The 27330-nt window shown below is 41.1% G+C and overlaps 1 protein-coding gene across 1 annotated transcript in view; it reads right to left on the bottom strand.

Moving 5' to 3' along the window:
- Positions 1-452: 452 nt before the first annotated feature.
- Positions 453-27330, bottom strand: part of kif16ba (kinesin family member 16Ba) — a 59238-nt gene continuing 32360 nt past the window's right edge. Inside the window, exons 17-28 of the mRNA XM_056280053.1 lie at positions 26068-26156; positions 23364-23417; positions 21290-22046; positions 18934-19547; positions 18203-18358; positions 16320-16425; positions 15498-15545; positions 15119-15169; positions 11093-11218; positions 4397-4486; positions 3564-3647; positions 453-751 (exon numbers count right to left, since the gene is read on the bottom strand). Of these exons, the coding sequence (XP_056136028.1) occupies positions 587-751; positions 3564-3647; positions 4397-4486; positions 11093-11218; positions 15119-15169; positions 15498-15545; positions 16320-16425; positions 18203-18358; positions 18934-19547; positions 21290-22046; positions 23364-23417; positions 26068-26156 (2340 nt within the window). The 3' untranslated portion in view covers positions 453-586. The remainder of the gene's footprint in view (positions 752-3563; positions 3648-4396; positions 4487-11092; positions 11219-15118; positions 15170-15497; positions 15546-16319; positions 16426-18202; positions 18359-18933; positions 19548-21289; positions 22047-23363; positions 23418-26067; positions 26157-27330) is intronic.

Here is a 27330-nt window from a genome sequence, read left to right as displayed (position 1 = left end):
CAAAGGCGCTTTGATCCTACCAAGACATAACCACTTTTCCAGCAGGAATGAATGTTGTATTAGTTATCCAAAGACTGACTAGTAAAAAGGTTATTCTTTTTTCTTTTTTTTGGGGGGGGGGGTGCAGGCGGGATGTAATTCCGTTTATTAACCATAATTCCCAAGAGAAGAAAACCTCACACACAGCAGTGCTTTACTACCAAGGTTTTATCAGTTATGACCTGCATACCGCCACAAAACACTTTTAACATATGGACTAAGCTTAATAGCGCATGATGGATTAAAATATGAATCCATTCCATCCATTCTTCCAAAACAATCTAGAATGTTGTAGAACATTTTAGGTTTTTTCTTGATTGGTTGTTCAAACTTCTCTTGGACAAGTAAGGTGGAAGAGGAAACTGGCCCATTAATTCCCATCCACCCCCCACCCCCCTTCTTCTGATCTGCTCAGAGGGATCCAACAGGACCCGCCCTTGGTAAGGCATCAAATGTTTGTTTCTAATGACTATGCTCATTAGGGTCGTCAGTGTCTGACACTGGGAGGAGTCAGCCAGTGGTCATCAGTGTCTGGCACTGGGAGGAGTCAGCCAGTGCCATGGCTGCTGTAGTCGAAGACGCCCTTCTTGAAGAAGGGTGAGAACTCACAGATTGCGTGTTTGGAGAGTTGCAGGCCGTCATCGCCGTCTACTTTGAGAGGAGAGGCAGAGCAGGTAGACACCATCACCTTGAAGAAGTTCTTCAGGTACCGCTGAGAGTAGAAGGAATAACAAGCAGTCAGTCTGTTTTCATAAACAAGTGTGATAAGAATGCTGCTGATAAGTATTACCAGTTTTAATCACACAAGGGGGTCACTAGACTTCCTTATTGTGCATTGCAAATCTCCTATCAAGAAGCCTAATGATCAACGTTTCGAGACCACTCCGATCATGTGAGACTATAACTGAACAAAGGTTTTGTTTTAATTTGATACCAATAACCAGCATCACATGGGAGAAAGCGACTGAATTTTATAAGCTGTTATTGATAAGTGACCACCTGCATTCACTGAATTGTTGCATGCATTTGTTCATTTAACCTTGTTGCCAAATGTCAGCTCCGCAGCAACGATACACACTCATTTTTTAAGTACAAAATTACAGCAGTGATGGTCTAAATATAGATGTCACCAGGGAAGTGACTAAAAAAGCAACAGCCAAACCTACCTTTACAGGTGTTGCAGAACAGAAGTGAATGCATCTTTGCTAAGCTCTTGTATTCAGACCAAAATCGACAAAGTGCCACAGAAGCAGAGCAAAATTTGCATCTGGTATAAAATGGAAAAAAAAATCTGTGCTAGTAGCAGAGGTGGTTAGAGCTTGGGTGGCTTCAGTTTGGTTGCCATTACTGTTTAACCCAGGCAAAGGCAAAGACGTGCCATGCTGACAGTCTGAAGGTTTTCTGTAACCAGTAACTAAACTAAATGATTTCACTGATTACCTGGTCCTCTTTGGTTGGAGGTGTATTGATAAGTGATATCAACTGGTGTAGTGACTGTCTTAAAGGAAAACCTGCATACTAAGCACTCCATGGCACATAGTTGGCTTATGTCTGGTTTAGCCTCACTAATTTGACCCATCTTCTTGGTTGAGTACCTTTTCCTATCCCCCTAGAAAGATCAATGTGACTGATAGTCAAAACTGGTGTGAACCACAAGGCACAATTCTCATTTGGTTTTGCCAATGATTTTAGAAGGAATACTATACTTAAACTTTCATCAGTTTGAAACTTGTTGGTGATTAAAGTGGCTGTAGACAACTTTTCAACGTTACCCCCCCTAGTGTTTCCAACTGTTTTTATTGTTTGTGCCACTGTCGGAAAGACAACCGGATCGCTTTCCATTTATTAGCAGCCTGGCTACTGTCCAAAGCAAGAAACAACGGTAAGAATCCCAAATTGAACTAGAAACCCTGATCTCAGTGCTATTATAAAGGCAGAGCAAAACATCCAGTAGTATGAATAAGTTGTTACTTACTGATTCAGTAGAAGGAATGCTAACTGAATGTCGGTTTGGAACCCTCTGAAGACCTGGGTGTTTTATGGAACCGTTTCCCCATCGAGATTAGTTTCCCCCTAGCCAAAGTTCGATACAACACCGGGACACTTGATTACCCTTAACCTAACCTCAGTGTAACCTTAACCTAACTTCAACCAAACCCTAAGCTTAAACGAATGCTTACCTTAACCTAATCGTAACTGATAGCTAACCTGTTTCCATGCAAATGCTTTCGTCTGGCTATAAGGGGAAACATATCTCGATGGGGAAATAGAGTTCGATACAACGCTTGCTAAATGCCCAAATGAATGCCTATCCGAGGTTCACTCTTGTTTGACCTCTGTTCCTATCACTCTCCCTCTTTACCTCCTCCATTAACAGGGTTATTTTTCTCTTGCCGTGTAGAGTTTCCACTGTCACTTTGGTTGTTCCACTGGCTGCCATTTCCACTACTGGGTATAGCTACTGCACTGTAAATTCTAACAAGTAACGTTTACTTAAAAAAAGTTAGGAAACCAATTACCTTGGGAAAAGTAAGTAAATTAACTTAATTGTGTGAAGTTATGTGAAATGATTTTATGTGAAATGAACTTGACACAATTAAGTCCATTTACTTACTTTTCCCAAGGCAATCGATTTCCTATTTTTTTTTTAAAGTAAACTTAACTTGTAAAATTTACAGTGTGATCGCTAACAGGGAAAACAAAAGTACTATCCATTTCCTATTGTGGTTGCACAATAGTTGACGCATTTCCTTAGTGCCATAAACCGAACCTTAATTTCCCCGTGGGATCATACCCAGTGGCAGACAGAATTTGGTTCCTTAAAAGCGGGGCTTATAGGGAACCAATCTAAATGCTGATGGTGTCATTATTATATAGCTACTACACTGTGCAATCAATATTTATATCATAATGATAAGTTAAAGCAAAAAAGTTGCCTACTGAGGTGTTCGGGTAGCGTAGCGGTCTATTCCATTGCCTACCAACACGGGGATTGCCAGTTCGAATCCCCGTGTTACCTCCGGCTTAGTCGGGCATCCCTACAGATACAATTGGCCGTGTCTGCAGGTGGGAAGCCGGATGTGGGTATGTGTCCTAGTCGCTGCACTAGTGCCTCTTCTGGTCAGTCGGGGCGCCTGTTTGGGGGGAAGGGGGAACTGGGGGGAATAGCGTGATCCGCCCACGCACTACGTCCCCCAGCTGAAACTCCTCACTGTCAGGTGAAAAGAAGTGGCTGGCGACTCCACGTGTATCGGAGGAGGCATGCGGTAGTCTGCAGCCCTCCCTGGATCGACAGAGGGGGTGGAGCAGTGACTGGGACAGCTCGAAAGAGTGAGGTAATTGGCCGGGTACAATTGGGGAGAAAAGGGGGGTCCCCCCCCCCAAAAAAGTTGCCTGCTGTTGCATTAATTGCCAATTATTACTGGGAATAAACTTTAAACCCTTGGGGATTTTTTGGTCCCACAGACAAAACGAATATTTCCATTTTGAACTAAACTAAAGCTCGCCATATAAACATGTCTTACCTCCAGGTGATTCCGTCGCTCGGCCACCATCCTCTCATCTCGGTTCCCAAAGAGTTTCTTGGGTGGGAACTCCAGAGCTGCCAGCTGAAATATAGGCAAAGACGACAGTTTCAGCAAGTTATAAACTCATTCCAAATGAGCATGCTCCTAGATGGATCCATTGGAACATTTTAATGTAAGCAATGTTAAATTCTTTCAACAGGTACTTTTCACAATATGAAGAAACCCTTTCTGTATTATCAAAGCTGCATTAGTGAATTTTCATTCAATGGTGGTAGATGAAGTGTATCAGTTGACTGTGATTCCCAAAATTCTGTTTCAATTTGCTTGAATAAGAAAACAATTGTGGATCATGGCTTCTGACGCTGTGACTTCTTATATTTTTGCATTGGTGTATGACAAAATCAAAGTAATCAATTTCAATTCAAATAGCGTAAAGAAAACATACACATTAGATGAACACTAGTCTATCAATATGCCAAATACGTCACTTCATGTGTACTGGTGAAGCGGAAAAGCATGGGATGTGCTCACCAATCAACAAATAGGCAAATCATCAAATTTATGCAACAAAGTTTTGTTTTTTTCATCGGGGCTTGGGGGATATTTTTAACACTAATAGCAATGATAATATTTTACCATTAAAATATTCCGTCACACAGCTTTACATGACTAAAAAAATTGGGAATTGGATTTTTTTTTACATTTTAACCAATAGGTCCCAAAAGCAGCAAGCTACCTCATCTACGCTAGCTAAAATTGCTACCAACCCATTTTTTTAGGGTAACTAGAGGACTACAAATTAACATTCCCCTTGGATTAAGATGTTTCACCTCTGGGTATTTCAACTTAAGGCTCTTGTGCAGTTCCCGAAAGCGGCTATACCGTCTGAACACTGTCCATGTTTCATCACTGACGGTGATCTAGTAAGAGAGAGGACAAAAAGGCCAGTGTTACATAATTATTTGATAATGTCAAAGAATGGGGAGAAGCTCACCTACACCTCGCCCAAGGATACAGAAAAGGACCTGAAAAAGCACCTCCCAAAGTTTTTCTGGCTGACTTGGAGAAGGTTGTTTCCACAGTGTTACAGAGCACCTAACATACTGCCACAGGTTGGATATTGAAAATAACTTTTACTTGTGCCTTTACTTATGCTTGCTCTTCTTTTCTAATTATGTATATAGACTGATTTTCACCGCATCATTGCGGATATGGGAATTTCTATCCCAGTTTTGTTTTTTTTTGTGGCCAGATTAGGCCAGTTGGCTGTTGTGTTTAAGTTTCTGTCTTTCTTTTTCAACTTAGTTTACCCTTTGTGAAATAGTGTTTATCCCTCCCCCCTTCCCTGATGCAAGGGTGACAGTCTCTCCAAGCTCATTCTCATATGCCTACTCCTGCAGCAGGCTCTGGGATGATCATGTGCCCTGGGAGGCGCCTTGTCACCTGTCTCGCATCGGCCTCAGCGATTACTTGTGGGGCTGGTGAGTGCCCTGTGCCGGGGTGCTCCTCAGGGGCTCACTGTACTATCAACATTTAATGTAGGCAATGTTAAATTCTTTTTATGTTAGATGGTAGGCAATGTTAGATCCATAAGATCTGGTTCTTATTGGACGGACACACGATTGAACAGAATTACTTTGGTTAGCCTGAATGTAAATGCCATTCAAAAGCCAATAAAAAGATATACATGATATTTGTGTATTTAAAATATCCTAATTTTGATAATGCCATGTTGCAGGAAACCCATCTGAACTCTACAGAATCATAAAAGCTAAGACAGCTGGGTGGGACAGGTATTCTCCCGTTTATAAGGGAAGCGGAGGTGTTAGTATCCAAATTTCTAAAAAATATGCCTTTTAAACTCTCCAGTGTACACTAGGACCATGATGGAAGATATGCAATTGTTTCAGGCAGGTTACAAAATGAAAAGCTGACACTAGTGAGGTTGTATGCTCCAAATATGCAACAATCTAAGTTCTTTGCCTCTCTGTGCCCAATGATATCTCAGTCCATGGAAGGACTTCTTATTATAGGTGGTGATTTTCAATCTGTATGTGACCCAGCATTGGATCGGTCTAGTCGCCTCCTGGCCTCAAACAAACATATCAGTAGCCTTGAGGGAGTTCCAATATCTCAGCTTGCTGTAACAGATGTGTGGTGCTTAGTCAACCCAGATGCACAAGAGTACTCTTTTTATTCTGGGGTGCACAACTCTTACTCCAGAATAGATTGCATTATGATGTCTTCAAACTTGGTTCAAAATGTTCTCGAGATCAAGATGAATAGCATTCTTGCAAGTGACCATACTGTAGTCTGTCAAATTTTTCTCTTTGGCCAATCCCTGCAAATCTAGGCAGTAGCGACTCAATACATGGCTTCTTAAAAATGAAAAATTTATCTTCCTCATAAGAAATCAAATTTTGGAATTTTTTGGGTTAAATTTAGATTCTGTAATGTGTGTGGCCACAGTATGGGAGGCCTTTGAGGCTACCTGCAGGGGCTGGTTTATCAGCTTCTCTTCAGCAGAGAAAAAAAAAGCGTGGTAAGTTAAAATCACAATTAAACATTAAACTCAAGAGATTAGAGAAGCAGCGCATGCTGGACCCATCCAACTTCGATCTGAGGAACTCACTCCTCACCACTAGGGCACACTTGCAGAGGCTTATACATGAGGAGACAGCATTTGCTCTTTTCCGTTTGCATAGATTGTATTTTGAAACTGGGAACAAGGCAAGTAGGATGCTAACTCATAGATTAAAACAGATAGAAAATAGACAATACCAGGAATTAAAGACAAGAATGGTACGTTACAATGTGATGTGGTTATAATTAATCAATCTTTTTAAAAAATTACAACTCCAAACTATATGGTACAGTAAATAATGCAAATGAAGCTGGATTGGACTGTTTCTGTGAAGGCTTCAGCCTTCCTAGAGTCAGTTCAACAACAGGGATGTGCTTGGTGCCCCTGTTACACAGGCTGAGATTGACATAATTACAGTCATGAAGATGGCTTCAGGGAAAACTCCAGAGGATGATGGCCTGGGAATTAAATTCTACAAGTGTTTTAAAGAGCAGCTTTCTCCATATTTACTGTTGTTATTTAATGAAATATTGGAATCTGAATCCATGCCCCCTCTATGTACAGGGCCATTATATCTTCGTCACCAAAACCAGGTAAAGATCCAGTTCTGATGGGTAATCACCATCCTTTAAGTTTGTTAAATTGTGATTATGAGATCCTGGCTAAGAGCCTGGCACTCCGTTTGGAGAAGATAGTTCCATCTATAGCGAATCTAGACCAAGTAGGCTTCATCCCAGGTCATCTGTCCTCAAATAATATGCGGAGGTTTTTCAGATTATGTTAGAAACTAGTTCCAGTAAGGTTCCAGTCATTGCAGCTTCATAGATGCTGAAAAAGCCTTTAACCAGATGGAATGGCCCTATTTAAATCAAATCAAATGTTTTTTTTGAACATGCAAAATAAATGAAATAATGACCAAGAATAATAATTAAAAAAAAACAAGTGTTAAAAATAAAATGAGAAGAATTCAGCAAGAATTCTCAATAGGGAATCCCAACAAATATATGTTTGAAAAGGAGCAGGAAGAAGTTACTACTTGTAATTTCCTGCTCTCTCTCTAATGCTCAATTAATAAACCTAAATAATAAACTTATTTTTTCACACATCAGAGTAGTATGTCAGTCTCAATATCCATTCTCAGAATGAATCAATAAAAAACAAAACAATAAAAGCAATAAAACAACAAAAACAAAAAACAAAGAAAAGAATAACAATGATTTCCCAAAAACAATAACAGCTCCACCATGAGTATCACAGTCATGAGAGGAGCAAAACCTCCTCATCCTTGTACGGCTTTAAAACAATTTTTTGTACCTCTTTTTGAATTGATTTAAACTTGTGCTTTCCTTGAGTTCTTCATCTATACCATTCTACAAACTTACACCACAATCTGAAATACACATACTTTTGTGAGTGGTACGAACACATTGTTTCTTAAAATTCAATGTTCCTCTTAAATTGAACCCCCCCTCTATCTGCGAACAGTTTGTTGTAGTATGTTGCCAGGAAGTAGATTATATCTTGCTTTGTTCAACATTTGTGCAGTCTTAAATTCTACCAGGTCCATGAACTTCATAGCCTGTGAATTTAAAAACAGATGTGTTCCCTATAGCCTACATTGTTTACTATCCTTATTGCTCTTTTTGTAGTAGGTTGCTTTTTGTAATTGTTCTCTCATACCTCCACACCGTAATTCAAATATGGCAATACAAGTGAACAATACAGAATGTACAATGCTTTATGATCCAGAATGTGCTTTGCCTTTCCCAGAACTCCAATGCTCCTTGCCATTTTTGTTCTCACGAATCTTATATGATGTTTCCAGCAGATTTTATGGTCAAGTATCACATCCAGAAATTTATTTTATTCATTCAAAAAATTTGATCCCAAATTCGCTAACTGGGCAAAAGCTATTTATAGTGCCCTATTTTCCACTGTTAGAACTAATGGATTAGTCTCAAAACCCTTCCCTCTACAATGAGGCATCAGATAGGGTTGTCCAGTCAGCCCCCTAATCTTTACTGTCGCCCTCAAACTATTAGCATGTGCAGCCTGCTCTAGTGTTGACATACATGGTGTCAACTTCCATGGACACAATTTTAAATTGAATATGTATGCTGATTATATTTTGCTCACCTTAAGCAAGCAAGCAAGCATCCTCTATTCCTGCAGTTCTTTATTTGGTTAATTTATTTGGCAGTTTTTCCTGGATACCAGATCAATTGGAACAATAAGGCAATCCTACTTAACTCACACATTCAAATCTGATCTAATGGACACCCCATTCTATTTGGAAACAAATGGAATGAAGTATTTTGGAATAAACATCATATCTCCTATTACTAAAATCTTTAGCCTTAATGGTCCTGGCATCCTCCAGTCCATTAAGGATGACATCAACAGATGGATAGCCTTACCACCGTCTTTATAGGGTAGAGCAGAAATATTGAAAATGAATGTTCTATCAAGATTTACTCATGTCATTGCATCTATTCCTCTTAAATTTCTTCAAAACTGGTTCAGAGACAACAAATCCCTTTTTAATTGATTCCTTTGGAATAAAAAAAGCCCAGAATCACTTACAAGAAATTAATTATACCCAGATCTGGGGGGGGGGTCTAGTACTCCCAGATGTTATTTCAGTATCATCTCTCATACAATGCAAAGTATCTATTAACTTTGACCTACAAACCTGACTCTCCTGTAGGCAGCTGGGAATGGCTGGGAGAAGACAAACATATCTGGAAATAAGAGTATATCCTTGGCATCATTGTAGTACGACCCCAGACCACCACTTCTATTAGATAACACCACTCAAATGTCTAAATATCGTATGTGCAATGAAGTAAAGAATTAGGTGCTAATACAGCCTCGATTTTTTTCTATCAGCCTGATAGTCTGGGTTTGGTCCCCCTCTTCCAGTTTCTGTAGACAGATTCAATAGACAAGTATAGACAGATTGAGAGAGCTTTCAATTAAATGCATGTGCACCTTGTTAAACAGCTGTACTGCTCATTGCCCTCTCCAGCTGTTAACAACATTCAGTCCACATCCTACCACACATGGATTCAAAAAAAGAAAAAGAAAAAAAAGAATAAGGACCCTTTTACACGTGGTATTGAACCAGATAAGTCATCTGGGAAAACACAACCCACAAAGTAATGGGGTCAGAGGCCTCACTCACACTTGACATTTCAACATATTCTCAGGCATTCAATCATGCCACGTTTCATTAACTGACAAGTGTGGTCAACCAGGCCACCTCATGAGGTGGCTCAAATTGTGTTTGAAACTCTGAATAGTCTAGATGCCATCAGACACCTGAAAACGCATGCAACAGAAACACATAACCACATCCATACTCATCCCCCGTTCCACCAAATTTGATGGTTGCCTTTACAGTAAGGAATGCACAGCTTCCAACGTGTCTTGGACAATGATCCCATACGATGCCTTGCTAAATATCCAAATAAATGATCAATATCATGGCTGCAGTATTCCGTTGCAAACAAACAGAGCACAACTGGCAGTCGCTTAGGCATAGGCATGAGGCAGGCATGTAGACAATACAGAGAAGAGCTGTTAACAAATGCAATGTTTTGCATACTAAAGCATCCAGTCTGCATCAGTGAATGTTTGAAGGACTACATACTCCCACCAGTACTAGCTGCATTATTAGATCCAAATCCTTTTAGCGCACACTGCAGTTGTATGGAGTAACAAAACAAAAGCTATGTAAGCTCCCTACCACCATAACTACAATTTTATCAAAGAAAAGGAGTTAAATATCTAATACACCCACCACCATTTTGAAGGCTACTAATATCAGTGTTACATGGGAATAGGGAAGGAATATGAAAACCTACACCCTGTAATGATTGCTTTCCTACCGGAGAAGAGTCTTCATTCATTTCTGCATTGATTGACCAATGACTGACCCAAAAATGACTAGAAATCCATACAGGCAGGGTTTTGAGGATGTATACAGTGATGAACTAGGAAGTACAAAAAAAAATAAAAATCAAATTGTTGTAAAATGTTTATTTTGTCTGTAACTGCACAAATATAATCAGAATCAATAAAAGTTGACTCAAATCATATCTGAGTGGCACTGCAGCCTTAATATTTCGATGTAGCCTAAAATATTTTTTTATAAAACCCTTTGTGGAGATTTGCCATTTAACGCTGAGGTTGGAACACTACCACAAGGGGGCAACCATAACTTTTTCTCCCTATAGGAAATCTAAACAGATCTAACCAAATAGATTGCATTTAACTGTCAAGTGTGGATGCATCAATTTGTGTTTCAATTAGCGCATTTTGATGACAAAAGCCATACTGAAATGACAAAGGTAACAGACCAGTAAGGATGTGACTGAAACTTCTAAACCACCTGGGGGGGGGAGCGCTGACTCACATTATATTGTATTGCTCTAAGGCAAAAATCAGTCAGGTGTCAAAGAGATCCATACAAATTGCACATATTGGTAAGAAGATGCCGTACTCTAGTGAGTAGAAACCTCATCTGAGCAGCCAGCAGTTAAATTGGCCCAAATCTCTCCCATAACAGTAAATGAGTCACTATGGAAATAGTCACAGCTATTGCAAAAACAATTGTGGAAAACAACTCTCCTATAATGAGCCTGTGACAGAAATGTGTTACCATTTCTTTTGACCATTATTTTTGATGACAACAGAGACTTTGTGCATTCCAACCCACTCATTCCTTCTGGATAGTGGGCCTAGAATGAGATCCTGGCGCAATGCAGACAAGGGCACATGAATAGCAGGCATGCAAACAATGTGATATGATTTTTCCTTCTCCAGATAATCTATCAAGATACAGACTACATAAGACCAGGTATGGGGTCAAAGAATACTAGGAGTTTAACCATCAAATCATGAATGACAAACCACACATCCTCAGACTGTGAGAACTCACCTTCACCTCAAACTCAAAGTGCTCGTCCTTCCCCTGGCCTCGGAGAACATAGCGAGGAATGCTTATTTTAACAGGATCCCTCACGTTGTCAGGACTAGTCCCAAGCAGACCAGAAAACAGTCGCTGCTGATTAAATAATCCAGATGAGAAAAACAAAACAAAACAGAAAAATGCAGAGGAGGAAGGAAGGAGAAAGATGTGAAGAAGGAAGCATAAATAATTGTCAAGAATTACTGCTAGTAACTGAATTTAGCAAAATGTTTTGAGTGATTCACTTATTGCTGAATTAAATTGAACAAAGTTCCATTCAAAGCACAATCTTAAATTATTTTTCTGTTTAAATAATTCATGATCAGTTTATCAAGATAATTTGTCATACAACTTATAAAACAATTTATATCCTTTATTCAAACACACTGCATATTTTCTTTGCAATTACACCAAATCTTTCCACAAGAATAACTTATGTTCATTAGTGCACCATCACAAATCAAATTTATTTGATTTTAATCAAGTGCAATTGCAAAACAGAAACAGCCAAACTGCAAATACATGACACTATCACTCTCCCTTTTTTATCAAAAACTGCGCAAGACCATTCACATGAGAACACAAAGGCAAACAGGACAACATGACAAGAGAAAACAGACCAACTGATTCAAAACAGTCTTCACATGAAGAGAAAATGTGATACATTTCATTTAACATCAATATCAGTGGTGACAACTACATGCAGTGATACATAACCCATATTTCCCTTATTTCACTATATATAACTAGTCTATGAGTAGTTTACAAAATTAGGCTCAATTTTTGTGAAGTGCTGAATTATATTCAATAAGTAGTTAAAAGCTACATACTAAAAGAAAGTTTAGCATTTTCTATACACATAACTCCAACGAAATAGAGCCATTGTGGCCTTTTTAATCCACATCACACTTTATATTTATCACATATTATTCACATATTCAGATATAGTGTCACAAAGCACATTTTCCCCATTGCCGTTATTGCCAGCTTGACAACTTGTAAAAAAAGTTTAACAAGTTGCGTACTCGCAAAGTAGCAAATTATTTGGATGAAATCAAGTCCCCGGTCATTAATCAGCTACACAAATGATGCATTAAGAACACCACCTCTGGGGTACAACCAAAAGATAACTTCCAGGAATCACTAAGTTGACTGTTATTGCAGGTGGATGGAACTTCTACGGAACCTCTTCTAGACTCCATCTTCTTTACAAACTGAACTTTGTGAACGGTGAACACAATATCTACCACCAAGCAGTTCTTGCTCTGTCTCATAAGTAAGCAGCGGATGTCTGAACGCTTGCGGAGCTTGACTCTCTGAAATTGGGGATGGGTGGGAATCAGGCTTGAGCCCCGCGGGACAGGGTGGAACACCCCATCTTCCTGTAGGAGAGCAACATGAGTGTCGGTCAGCAGAAACTGGAAGATGGTGCCTTGATCCTTACTGGTGGAGTTCTCCATCTTGACACTGGTGTAAAGAAGTGGGCAAATGTTTGCTAGTGATGGTCTGTCAGGCCCATCCATGTTCCCATGGACAATGTACAGCAGGTCTGCAAGGACCCTCTTAAATCGGGAGGTGAGCCGAAGACCATCATCCAGGACTTTTTCTGGGACATTCGCTGTCCAGTTCAGAGACAGGCTCATAAGGTCTTCACAGAGCAGGGGGTTTTCCCTGCTGCCTTGGGAATTATTATTGGGAGCAATAGCTTTAAGCAAGGCTTTGCAGAACTCCTGGGTGAGCTCTTTGCTATGAGTGAAGACTGCTAGGATTGCATTCTCAGTGGATCCAATGAGCCGGACATGCTGCCCAGCTAAGCTCACTTGGATCTCTCTGACCTCTGACAGACAAATATGGTCAAAAACAGACAAGGTTTGCTTTCCATTCCCTAGATCTAGTGCAGTGGAGACTACGCACAAGTCCATTTCTGATAAAATCAAGCACCCTGGTTGTGGGATGGGCTGCTCCCAATTAGCAATTCTAAGCCAGTAGACACTCAAAAGCTTCTTGCATTGCATTTGCGGCACATTTGTTTCCAAAAAGTCTAGTAATTTCTGGGAAGAGCCAGATTCTAGTTCAGAGAGTGGTTTTGGCAGCTGCACCAGCCTCTGAAAAAATATTTCAAGGTTTCCATTTTTGTAAGAGGACACAGAGCCCTCAGGCAATCCTGAGATACCAGACAGTGCAAACATGCCACTGTTTTGAAGAGGTCTAAAGCAGTGATCCTTGGACAGATCAACTAAACTAACTTTGTTTTCTTGAAGACAAAAGTCTGGAGTTGGCAGAAGCTGCATTCGCTGGAATAAAGGAATCTCTTTGGTCACCATGGTGAAGAAATGAGACAAGGAGACTTTAATTTCACTTGCTCCGAATTTTCCTAGAATATTTTGTGTTCTCTGCAGTTGTCTACCAGCATCTCTGTATGCATCAGTCAGCTTTCCTGTAAAGAATTTACGGACGGAACTCTGTTTGGCTTGCAGTTCATCCATGCATTCATCATTCTTTGGACTGTCGTGGTTTTGATTTATGTGATCATTTATGGATTTGTTGGTCATCTGGTTTATACAACAGCGGCCATTGACAGAAATCTGAGAATGTTTGGATGGTTGATTACTGCAAAGTTCCATATCTTTCATGGCCAAGGGGTCACAAGTATGACCTTTGACCTCTCCCTTGGAATAATGATAAGCCACCAACTTGTTAGGGGTGTATGAAGAACAGTTTTCAACACAATTATTTTCTTCGGAACAACAGAAGCTAAAATCCATTCTTCTTTCACCAGTGACATTATCGTTGATGTCAGATCTGCTCTTGACATTTGGAAATATGGGACCAAACTCTTTACTTCCAATGTGACAATTACCAAGCTCGCTGTGGGCAAAGTCCCCCTCTCCCTGATGCAAACTCATTCCTTCAGGCCACAACGTGGTTTTTTCACTATCAGTGTATATCCCTCTCTGAACTGTAAACAAGTTTTTGCTGTTCATCTCTTGTTTGTCTTGTCCATGCAGGTTGAAGACACTGCTCGCCTCTAGATCTTTGGAAGTGGCTTCCTGTTCATTTGGTGGGGTATGCAGGAAGCCAGGCCACAACTTTGAGGCTTTCTGTGTGCACAAGGTAATGGGGGATTCCATGACTATGACTTCAAGTAAGCGATGAAGACTTTGAATTATAGTTGATAATCGACCCCATTAAGAATTATGTTCCTCCATCACCAGGTGTAGAAATCAGTGATTGAAAGGACGGTTAGCAGTGCAAAGAGATTCCACATGCAAATTAGGATACCTGAGTACAACAATTAATAAATATACAAAGATTATACATAGTCAGTCAAGCTTACTCAAATACTATTTGAGCCAGATCTTAAATGTTGTTTGAAAACAGGATAGTTAGATATTTAAATATTTTTATTATTTCACAGTGCTTTGTGTTTAGTTACCCTGCATGCATCAATTTTCAGTCATGCTGTTGTGCAAGATTTGAGCAGGTTTTCCTCCCTTGGAACTTCCCAATATAAGTCATGAATGCAAAGAAATAATGTCATAAGGGCACAAGGTGCAGTTGTATTAATACTTTGTGGTTCAGGGTTACCACGCTGATAGATTTTAAAGATGCTATCTGAGACTTGCAATCTCAGACTGTGTGCATCTATAATAATAATCATCTAACCACAAGATTTGGTCATTTTAATGATTATGGTCTATATAACACCAAGGGGAAAAGAAAAACAAGTGGCTGAATGTCAATGTATTCCTGTGCTTGTGCACAAAACTTCCAATTTTTAACTCTCAATCTGACAGGTTGACAACCCTGAAGATTCAGGAATTTCCTTCAGTTTTTCTTATCAAACACTTATGACTGGAGCATTCTGATCCATGGAAGCCGTAGCAGTGCCACTGTAAAAGCTGAACGAGACTGATTCCCTTGTGATAGTTCAAAAGATCATAATAATCTAAGTGGTGGTGTCTGTCAAAAAACAACATTAAATTCCAGTCTTACCTCATATTTCAATTTTCTTGGATTAAAGTTGTTTTGCAGTTTCTCTTCATCCTAAAAAGAAAAAAAAAAGTAAATCTTACCATCAGATGACTACAGCATGAACACAGTACATCCCCTCTCACAAACTAAATTTGAAAAATCACAAAGCAAATTTTCCCCTGAAAAACTGGCAGACATTCGGAAGGGGGGGGGGGAAATCAGGATTTGTGTTTTTTATCATACACAAGAACAGATATAGAAAAAAAAAGAGGAAATAGTTCAAGTGATTGGTTGAAATATGATAGTCTCTTATTAAGCATAATCTGGAAAGGCATGCAGATCATAGATCACAGTGAGGGTTCCATTGTATATTTTCCCAACTGTTGCAACCATGGCTTACCTCATCTGTTAATTTAACAGAGTCAGAGTCGCTTACTCCTTCTTCCTCCTGCAGAGTTGAAGAACTAAATATCAATTATCCACAGGAAACAAACTCAGTTTACTTTTACCCACTGGCCACAATGGTGCCCAAGATTATGACATCTCCATTAGCAAAAATCTCACTTTTAAACTGCCATTTCTACAGCCCCTTTCCATGTGCTATGTTTTGGTACTATATTAAAACTAGAATCTTGTTGATTTATGATTTACTTGTAAACAAATGTCCCTTTTGATACTTTAAATCTATCTGGCATATTTAAGACAATTGATATTCTGTGAATATCCAACTCATAAATGCAGGGCTGGCTCAAGCCTTTTTAGGGTCCCGAAAACAATTTGATTTGTGGCTTTAACCACCCTCATCAAAATAGCAGAACGGCCTTCCTGGAGCTGGTAAGGACCAAGAGTCTTGCTCAGTGACGCTTTAGCTGGATGGAAGCTTGTTTTCATCAGGGGTTGAATACAGTTCAGTTTACGGACCCATCATGTAAATCACTGCACCACCCCTTTCACCCCTACATACTACCTTACAAACCTCAAAATATTAAACATGGAATCCCTGTTGACAGACGATGCCTGACAGATTCAAAACAGAGTAATTGAGTGATTAATCTGTGCATCTTTAGATCAAGTGAATAAGTTGCTGAAAGCCACGTTACGTGACACCAGCTGCCTTTTAACCATGTCACAAAACCACAAAATCACAAAAAAACAAAAAAATCTGACATTTTGAACCACCAAGAAACCATTTAAAATTCAACCAGATTTGTCGGGCCCTTACCTTCAAAGATTCAGAAGACAGAGACAACTTGATGTTGTTGCCTCCGTTCAAGAGATTTAGCTTCCGTAACCTTCTCTGTACTTCCTCTTCAATGTAGGCATTTAGCCTGTCACAAAGCAAAAACAATGGCAAAATGTAGGTACTCTGGTAAAATAAACAATCCATGGTTATGTCAGCTCTCAGTGATCAAGTTGATAAGCAAAACTACTTTATAACCTGGGTGGCAGCCTATCAACTGCAGTCTGAACTGTCGCTAAACTTGATTGACATTGCCCCCCCCCCAAAACATATTCTATCCATTTAATATATGCTACAGTAAGGATTCACACATAGATATACATAAGCAATGACAACAGATGCTTGGAAATGTATTATTTGTGGGTGGTGGTATCTGACCGGCTCGTATGTGCTCCTTTCTTGCATGTGCCAGCAGGTAAGTGAATGAGTCAAAACACTGGCCTTTGAAACTTAAAGCTACTGGAAACCCAAATTCACAATAGCCTTCTAACTATGTGATTTAGTGTCTTATGTACATAATAGTAAGCATCTCTCATCATCGGCCACTTCTCCGGGGTCGGGTCGCGATGGCAGCAAGCTAAGTAGGGCACTCCAGGCATCCCTCTCCCCAGCAATGCCCTCCAGCTCTTCCTGGGGGATCCCAAGGTGTTCCCAGCCCAGACTGGACATGTAGTCCATCCAGCAAGTTCTGGGTCTACCTTGGGGTCTCCTCCCTGTTGGATGTGCCTGGAAAACCTCCAAAGGAAGGCACCCAGGGGGCATCTTAATCAGATGCCCGAACCACCTCAATTGACCTTTCGCAAAGTCCCGGCCCCTTGGTTACTGTTGCTATGCCCGTCAAGCATTTCAGAACTATCCAGGAAGTAGTCGGAAAACACCAAAACATGAAGAAAGAAATCAGCGCATTGTGTGGGTAAAAGTAACAGTAATAATACGTTAGCTGTATTAGCTATCAATAATAGCTAGTAGCAAGCTTAGCTTGGAGCAGACAGGTATTTTTGTTGATTTTGGATGGATTAAGCTGGCCATGGGGTCTGCTATACTGTGAAATCTATTGCCGACATTGCGCTTCTTGCGTTCTGGGTTTCGGGAAGGGAAAGAAAATTACACCCCCTCCAAACTTTTCAGATATCTAGTATCCGATTTGCAGATCCCATAGGCACACCGTTTCAGCATTTTGTTGTGTGTTTGAAAGCTTGACGGACCATTGCTATGGTAGGATTGGACAAGCACCGTCCTGGGGCGGTACTTTGCGAAAGGTCAATTGGCTCCCTTCGACATGAAGGAGCAGCGGCTCTACTCAGAGCTCCCTCCAGATGTCCGAGCTCCTCGCCCTAATGTCCGAGCTCCTCGCCTTATCTCTAAGGCTGAGCCCACCCTACAGTAATTATTCAGTTCAGAATTGCAGAACTGCCATATTGTTTATGGGTAATAACTGCAGAGATTTACGTTACTAGATGGGCTTCTGTAAAGCAAGCTTTCTGCAGAATCTGAATTTGCAAAAAAATAAAATAAAAAAACCTTTATGAGAGAAAATTCAAAATATAGCAAATAGATTTTTAAGCTTGAAGTGGAAGGTTGACCTGGCAAGAGAGAGAATAGCAGAAGATTGCAAGTGGGAGCCATCTCACTGTGGACCACAAAACACTGTTTGCAAGCAGTCTCATAACCTCATTGTAGGTCTTCACTTCCTTTGTTTGGGAGAAGAGGGTTGCAGTGCTATACAACCATTTTGCCCTCAGTTAGGCTCTTGTTTTTTAATGTTTTACATGATGTAGGACACACAGGGACTGTCTAGTCACTTAAAACAGCTAAAGAACAGTACTTGATGCATGTTTGACTTTTTTTTGTTTGCTGCTCTGTACCTGTCATCGGAGAGTGGTAGAACAGTGCCAAGGCTCTGGATGGGGCTGACAGGGGTGCTGGTGTGACCATTCTTGTCACTGATGACAGCATGAGTCCTGACATGACCTTCACTTTGGCTGATTCTCTGCCTCAGCTTCTGAATCTCTCGCTCCACGCTTGAGGGGGAAAATAATACAAGAAACTTCCATCAAGTCCACATTAGTATTCTCTTACAAGGGCTGAGCTGAGTTTTCTAAGGTCTGTGAGTTATCTGCATGTCCAAAGGACAGGATTGTGTACTGGTAAGAATCTAGCGTTTTGTGCAGCCCGTTTAAAACAGTGCACCTGCCATCTAGTGGTCGTAGATGTAAACGACGCAATAACAGTGCCATGTCTGTGTGTAATCTTATGAATGGAGGCACTGTTTTTGAAAATCAATACAATATTGTTAAACATAGAAGTGATCCTCAAGTATATCAATATTTTCTTACACCCTTACCAAAGAACAGACATTCTAGGCCAATTCTTACTTGCCCTTAGAAATGTATTGACTAGTAGTTAGGTTAAAGGCTGTACAGTTATTTACTTATATAGCATTTAGATATTGTATTTATATACATTACATATACTAAAATCGCTGTAATCTATTGCTCTAAGTGGGGTGTCATAGTAGAGGGAATGCTGCAAACAGTCGATTGTCAACAGTTATCTTATATTTACAATATATCTCAGTAAGATATAGTGTGCTGACCTCTCCTGGTCTAGGTCAGCTGCAGTCCGAGTGTTCCCAAGAGGAGAATTCCAGCACCTTGGTTCCTCAGAATCGTGCTCCTGGGAGATGCTGCGCCTCAGGGCTGAATGTCTCCTCTCCAGCCTGGCCACGGCCTGCTCCATGGCCTCCCGCTGCTGCTTCTCCTTTGACTCCAGAATCTCCTTCTCTTTCTTCCTCACCTTCTCCTCCTGCCGCGCCACGTTAGCTGTGAACTCATAGCTCTCCTGCAGTTGCTGAAGCTGCTGAGTGCCAAGGCAGTGTAGCTTCAGCCTCTCCTCCTTCTCCTCCAGTTCCTTCTCCACCTGGTACAGCGTGTTGTCCAGCCCTGGCGAGTTGTTGCCACTGCCATTCCTGCCCAGGAGCTCTGCGGCTCTCAGCCTTTCCTCGGCCAGTGCGGGGAGGTGGTTGTCAGTCAGGCTGGACAGCTGTCGCTCCTTAAACTGCAGTCGGTGCTCAGCCTGTCTGACCAGCTGCTCCTCTTGGCAGATGGCTGTGGTGTCCTGCGTCCCTTTCTCCTGTGTCTCCTTAAGCTGCCGTTGCCGCTCTCGGAAGCTGTGGGCGAGGAGGAGCAGTTCCGCATGATCCTCCGCCACCTCAATTCAATAAACAAGATTTTAAATAAAGATACAGTAAACCTTTAATGACATTCTTATGAGCTGAACATTTTTTGGTTATTCCCCAGGGTGGTTAAACTGATTGCCCTGGTGATAGACTCAACAAAAAATAAGACTGCATCACATGACCACTTTGAGGGTGACTATGTCTCTTTCCTCACAGATTATGATAACCCCCCCCCCCGTCTACGTAATAACTTATCAAAGACATCAATACCAAGAAAATATGAAGTCAGTAGTAAGGCAACACACCAGCGTTGGCCAACTAAACTCTCTGGTAAGGCTGTACGATATTTATGACAAAATCAGATATCATGATATTTTTCACTGAAAACCTCAGTATTGATAATATGATTATATTTTAGGGATGACTATTGGCCCTTTCTTAAGACATGCACAGACAAGAAAATTCTGAGAAATGATCATTAGTAATGGATTAGTAATGGATATGATGACTAAGCAGGTAGAGGCAATTATTGTTCATTTCAGTCCATCACAGTTCTGAAAATTGAACAACTTTATTGTAATACTGTCTTTAAGACTGGGTAACGACACAATTTTAAGTTATATCACAATATTACTATAATAAAAATCCAAGATGGTATCTGGTCTCATATCACCATATCAATGTTACATCGATATATTGCCAAGCTCTAATCTCTGGGTGGACTTGAGAGAGGCTGGCATGTGGTGTTCTACTAATAGCACAGCCATCTTGTCTTTAATTGCATTAATGGCATGCTTGTCTTTAATTAATTTAATTAACTTTATCCATTCATTCATCTTCATCTGCTTCTCTGGGGTCGGGCCGCAGTGGCAGCAAGCTAAGTACGGCACTCCAGACGTCCCTCTCCCCAGCAACGCCCTCCAGCTCCTCCTGGGGGATCCCAAGCATTCCCAGGCCAGATTGAACATGTAGTCCCTCCAGCGAGTTCTGGGTCTACCCTGGGGTCTCCTCCCAGTTGCCCGGTAAACCTCTAAAGGAAGGCACCCAGGAGGCATCCGAATCAGATGCCTGAACCATCTCAACTGGCTCCTTTCGATGTGAGGGAGCAGCGGCTCTACTCCAAGCTCCCTCCAGATGTCTGAGCTCCTCACCCCATCTCTAAGGCTGAGCCCAGACACCCTACAAAGGAAAGTTATTTCAGCCGCTTGTACAACGCCCGCATTACTGCTGATGCTGCACCAATCCGCCTGTCAATCTCCCACACCATTAATTTAATTTGATTTAATTTTCCATCCATCCATCCATTATCCAAACTGCTTATCCTGCTCTCAGGGTCGCGGGGATGCTGGAGCCTATCCCAGCAGTCATCGGGCGGCAGGGGGGAGACACCCTGGACAGGCTGCCAGATATATTTTAAATATTATACATTTTAATTGCTTAATTGCACACTTGTCTTTAATTGCTTTAACTACACGCTTATCTTTAATTGGTTTTACTGTTGGTTGTTTATTACTTTTTTTTTAAAATATTGTTCCGACTGTGGAAAGCCATGACATTTTTCTTTCTTAGGGATAAACAGTTTTCTGTACTCTGAAATCTGAATGTGTGTATGCCAGTGTATGATATGTGGTGTTTACATGGGCTATGCATCCAGGCTGCGGCTAGATATGAACTCTGGTTTGAGTAAGGGAGCCGTGAATGTCGTAGTGAGTGTGTACATGTGAATGTCAATGGTTAACTGTGCAGTTTGGGTAAGAGGGGGCTTCTTTCTCACCTCCTTCTCAAGACGTTCCCTCTGCTGCTTAAGTCCCTCCTCCAGGTTGGCCAACTCCTTCACCTGGGCCACCTTGAAATCTGTGTAGCGAGCCTGGGCAGCTTGTGCCTCCTTGCCATCTTCAGCTGCATCTGGACGCTCCCCTGCTTCTTTGGCCCGCAGGAGCACTTCCCGGATCTCTGCAAGGGCCTGGCGCTCCTCATCCAGGCGGCATGCATCTTCTCGAGTCAGCAGGGCGGCAGCCACTTCATGGTGCTCCCTCAGCTGATCCTCAAGCCTCCCTACCAAGCTCAGCTGCTCCCTCTCCTGCTCCTCCAGGCGCCTCCGTTCCGTCTCCAGGCGCACTGTCTGCTCCTCGCGCTCCCTTTTTAAACGCTCCAGCTCACGGTAGATTTCCTTCTCTGCTGCCTCCTGCTGCCGCCGGTGTGCCTCATCCTGCACCTCCTCTACTTCTTGCTCCATCTCTACCGTGTCCTCTCCCTCCTTCTGTTGCCATGGTTTTCTTCGTCTTCGGTGCTGGGGGTCTGTCCACTGAACCTCAGAGCGCCGCTCCTCCTCAAAGCGTTCTTTCTCGGCCAGGAGGTCCCGGAGGCGGCTCTCGATGTCCTGGCTGCGCCGGCGGAGGCTCTCCTCTTGGCAGAGGATTCGCTGCTGCACCTCCTCGGACTCCTTCCTCTGAGACTCCACCTCTTGCTGGAGCCGTTCCAGCTCAGCCTTCTCACTCTGCTGCTTGGCTTCCATCTCCTTGATCAGCCTCCTACCGAAACAATGCACATACATGCATATGCGCGCGCACACACACACACACACACACACACACACACACACACACACACACATATAAGACACTATGGAATACAATATGAAAAAAGAAGTTATTCTTCAATAAAACAGTTGTATGAATTTAATAGCTTGTGGTATAAAATGAACCCAATGAACTTGATTGGCTTCCATAACATGATGCTTAATAGGAAACAACAAATGACCAAACTTTGAGATCTATTCAAATAATATCCTTTGAAATTAATGTATTATGAAACCAAGGGTAATGAGAAGACAAATTGTATGAATTATCAGGGTCCCTGATGCTCCCAGTTACAAGGCTAAACGCATACAACCACCGCAGGTTGTCTTGCTTGTTACAGCCGGCAGTGTCAGCCTTCCCATTAACTTAAGAGTTGTTAATATCAGGAGTGAGGATACACATACTCATGACTGGTACTCTCAGTGGTTGTTGTAGTTTGACAGCCAACTAAGCCATTTAGAACCAGGTTTATGGAAATGTATGACTTTGACTGCAGGGACAAGTGTGTGAATTTGGCAGAATTTTTCTGTATTGGTGTGTTTAATTGGGATTTTCTGTGTAGCCCCCTAAATATCAGCACAAGGGATTTAACATCAGATCCTGTGAATTATTAAATGTCTTAAATGGAGCCATCATTTGGTTTTGATAAAGGGGTTGTGAGTAATATTTTGGCTTTCCTGAAGCATAACATAGCAAATAAATACACCCCCCCTTCCCCAGATTTTTTTCCTTCAAAAAACACAGGAGCTGGGCAGGCTGAGTGTGTTTCATTTTTGTTTCTCCAAAAGATTTTGCCCATACCCGCAGTCCTGAGCAAACTATTCAGCAATTGCAAAAAAAAAACAAAATAATAATAATTTACTGAGCGCATTTGAAAATGGCAGGTGCTGGCAAAGTTGTTTGGGATAGACTACCTTTCATTGCTTACTGGTTATTCACAATACTGAACGACAGAAGTCAGAACTCTGGAGAAATTTCATGCAACTCATCTGAAAGATCCCAGTCTTACTGCTATCAACATTTCTGACCCGATGCCTTCACTAACAAGGCCCTCTTTTGCCTTCTAATAATAGGCAACCAGATCCAAAGGGAATCAAACATTAAATTTTAAGTTTAGGAATACTGTGACATATTTCTTCCAGCACAGCAGGTTACCTTTTAAATCTTTTAAGGTGAGGTATGAAAGAGACAAATGTTAACTTGGTCAGTAGAATACAAAATTCAACGATGGGACTCCGTTTCCATAGCAACTATCTGGTCCACACTCACCTTTTGTGTTCCAGTTTCTCCAGCTCCTCTCGCTGCTGCCTTTCAAATTCCAACCTAGAGGCATAAATGTGACATCAGCACCGTATGCTCGCATCAAAACTGTCCAAACGCTGCCCACCCCCCACCCCCCGACACACATACACACACACACTCAACAACACATCTGGTGAAAAGGCAGTGGTAGACAAAACGAAAAGAACTGACAGTTGAGATTAGATGTCAACAGTAGGCATGACAACAGAGCAAAGCATGGCATGGGGTGCAAAACCAAAAGCAAAACGACAATGAGGGTTGGAGTTGAGAGACGGGACTCCTGCACTGGACTCGGTAACATATGACTCTTTCACAAAAAACAAACGGTGAGACAGGAGGAGGACGGGAAACGCCAAGGGAGGGTCTACCTGAGGAAGATGGGGCCCTTCTCACTGAAGAGACTGCCAGGTGGACCGGGCAAACAGAGCAGAGAATGTGTAAAGATTAAAGGTGGTAATTCTTTCTATAAAAGAGTAGAGTTTTTCTAGTCATTATATACGTGCATAAGGACAACCAATGTTATGTTTGTTCTCTCTAACTGACCACTGAAGGAAGGTTGGACACTACCGCTGTGTATTGGCTAGAATTTGTTGATACGATTCATATCACAATACAAGTGCCGCAATTGAATGTTAATAAACTGCGATATATTGCTATATTCAAATTTTAGATGAATGTCACACAGAACAACCCTCAAGAAAATCACAGTAATCAGAGCCACAGATAGCGAAGCACTGGCAAAGCCTTCTGTTATTGTGCTTCTGTGTCATGCCACCGCCATGTCTCGTTGTGTGTAACCCGTATATATAACAATGTAATCTTTAGAATAAAAAGTGTTTTTCAAAATTGATACAATATTGTGAGAGATGGCATAATGAGTGTATCAATATTTTCTTACATCCCTATTGGACATTTAGTTTTGGACTACGCTCAATTTGCAAATATTTGGCACATAAAAAAAACGGTAACACTTTCTATGAAGCTTGCATCTATAATGCCCTAAGAGCATCTATAATGCCCTATAAGCATCTATAACACCCTACAAGTGTAGCTATAAGTCATTGTAAGATCCATTATAACCATGTATATGCCCTCACAACACCTCATAACCACCTTTATGATAAATCATATCAATTTAAAACGGATTTACGTATGCATTATAAATATGTCATCATTAGCCTGTTTATCTGTCAAATGTCATAATGCATGATAGCCAAATTGTTTTGCTGAAGTTTTGTAGAGATGCATAATGAGACCAGTGCTATTTCACAGTCTTCAACCATAGCTGTTAGTCATTGTAATACACATTATAGGAAAGTATGGGTGTTATAGATGCAATAGATGCTTATAGGGTGTTATAGATGCTTATAGGGCATTATAGACGCAAGCTTCATAAAAAAACAAATGTCTAATTCAAGCAAATCTCATTTCTTAACTTCCATGTAGCGTTTCACTTTACCTGGTTACAATCAGACAGTCTAATACTGATCTATGTACCACTAGAATGTATTCATATTAAAAAGAAACCTTGGTCAATGGGTTTTGTGCGGTCAGTGCTGAAGGATAATGTAGTTGACCGAAGCAACAAAACTCTCATCAAGTGCTAGATTGACGCAGAAATCAACGCTTTTGTCCTGCTCACAGAGCGTTTCCCACAGTGTGGACAGATCTAGATTTAGTTAAGAGGAAGGATTTGATGCAGAGAGGAGAAATGTGCTAAAACAGCTGGTCTGATCATGCATCGGACACACATACAATCATAACGCGCGCACGCACGCACGCGCGCACACACACACACACACACAACATCCAAACCACTTATCCTGCTCTCAGGGTAACGGGGATGCTGGAGGCTATCTCAGCAGCCATTGGGCGGCAGGCGGGGTGATGCCCTGGACCGGCCGCCAGGCCATCACAGGCCTAACACACACACACACACACACACACACACACACAAACACACACACCTAGGGATAATTTAGTATGGCCAATTCACCTGACCTACATGTCTTTGGACTGGGAGGAAACCGGAGCCCCCGGAGGAAACCCACACAGACATGGGGAGAACATGCAATCTCCACACATGCAATCTCCACACAGAGGACAACCCCCAGGGTTGGACTACCCTGGGGCTCGAACCCAGGACCCTCATGCTGTGAGGCGACTGAGCCAACCACTGCGCCACCGTGCCGCCAGAACAAAATATAGTGCAACGAAATTACATACATAACAAAGCAGTAAATACAACTGTTCCAAAAGTTTCCAGGATCTCTTAAGTTTCAGCTTGTCATGACATTCATTTTTGAATATTTCAGTTTTTCTTTTTAAAGAAATAAACGATATTGGACGGTTCCCATGTTCCCTGTATTATATTACCAACAAAATAGTGCTCAATTGAAAATTGTAGGTGACTTCTAATTTTTCACAAATTTTCTTCAGGCCTGAGGGAGATCTGATTGATCACAATGGTGCTGCCAAATAAATTAGTTTTGGGAGCATTTCAGTGTGCAGACCTTATTCCTTTGTTCTAGATACATACATACATACATACATACATTATATATCTATCTATCTATATATAAATGCACACACACACACACACACACACACACACACACACACACACACACACACACACACACACACACACACACACACACACAGTCCTTACCCAGGGTTGTACAGCATGACAGTTGAGAGGTTCTCACATGACCTGGACAGATCGGTCATTGACAGGCTCAAAGTGGTGAGCAAGCCACTCTGGGAAAAACACCAAAGATCAAAAGGTCAACGACCGACGTTGCTGCTCCGGGCTCACACAACGTGGGAAACGAGAGAAGGTCTAAGTGCGACTGGATCAGATATTGTCATTTACTGACCTTTTTGTTCATGGACTACAAACCTGTTTCACGCAACATTACAGAAGTCAAAGACTGGAGCACATTGTTAAATTAAAGCCTGAAATGTGTAAACAGACTAACGTTTCGACAGCATGTGTGAATGCTGTCAAAACGTTAGTCTGTTTAGACATTTATGGCTTTACTTTAACAGTGTGGTCCAGTCTTTTTCCTTTCTCAGTTTTATGTCCTCTGCCTGAGAAGCACCTGTTTTGCCTATTCTTGCAGGATTACACAATAATAATAACAATAATAAGAATAATAACTTTATTACAATGAGAATTCTTATTTTGCTTGAAAAGGTGACTTTCACTTTGTGAATGTCTTGCTTTGATCGATGTCATACAATAATAATATTCTTTAGTAGAAACATGAAATTGACGAGGGTATAGAAAAGGGGCAGAATAAGCAAGTGTTTACTTCGTCTTGCCCCCTTTTGGAAGTGTTTATTCATTTGGTTTTTGTTTACAGGTTATTGTGTGCATTTGTTTTATTTATAAAAGGTTAACAGTTTTGTTTCTTGATTATTATTTCTTGCATGTTTGAAATAAATCATTCAATCATTATCTTTTGAATATGGGATATCCTCACATAAATGACTGATATAGCGTGAAATCTCATGTAACTAGTAAATGAAAAGCAATTCCCATACAAGTAACATGACCTGATGGATTTTTTGCTGACACTTAGATATAACATAAAAGGAGTACTGGATTCTTTGTACATCAAAAAATGAATGTCCATGAATAGAAAAAAGTGATGGTACAGTGGAGTGATGAAACTAATTAAATAGAATTTTTTTTAAAAAAAAGGTACAGTCCATAAATTTGATGCATATAGTGGCTGTCTGACCCACTTCTGTCATTTAATTGGTCAGATGACGTAAACGTTCACTTTATTATTTGCAAATGAGAAAACCAGCCAATGATGTATCGCTTTCAGTTCTTTTCAAGGCTATCAGTTGTCTACATTTGTTGTCAGAGTTCTCATGTCGCAGTACTCCACATAGCTGGGGTGGCGCATGCTATTATGGTGTA

This window comes from Lampris incognitus, chromosome 5, assembly GCF_029633865.1.
Source record: "Lampris incognitus isolate fLamInc1 chromosome 5, fLamInc1.hap2, whole genome shotgun sequence".
NCBI lineage: Eukaryota > Metazoa > Chordata > Actinopteri > Lampriformes > Lampridae > Lampris > Lampris incognitus.
This window is presented reverse-complemented; position numbering and strand designations above follow the sequence as displayed.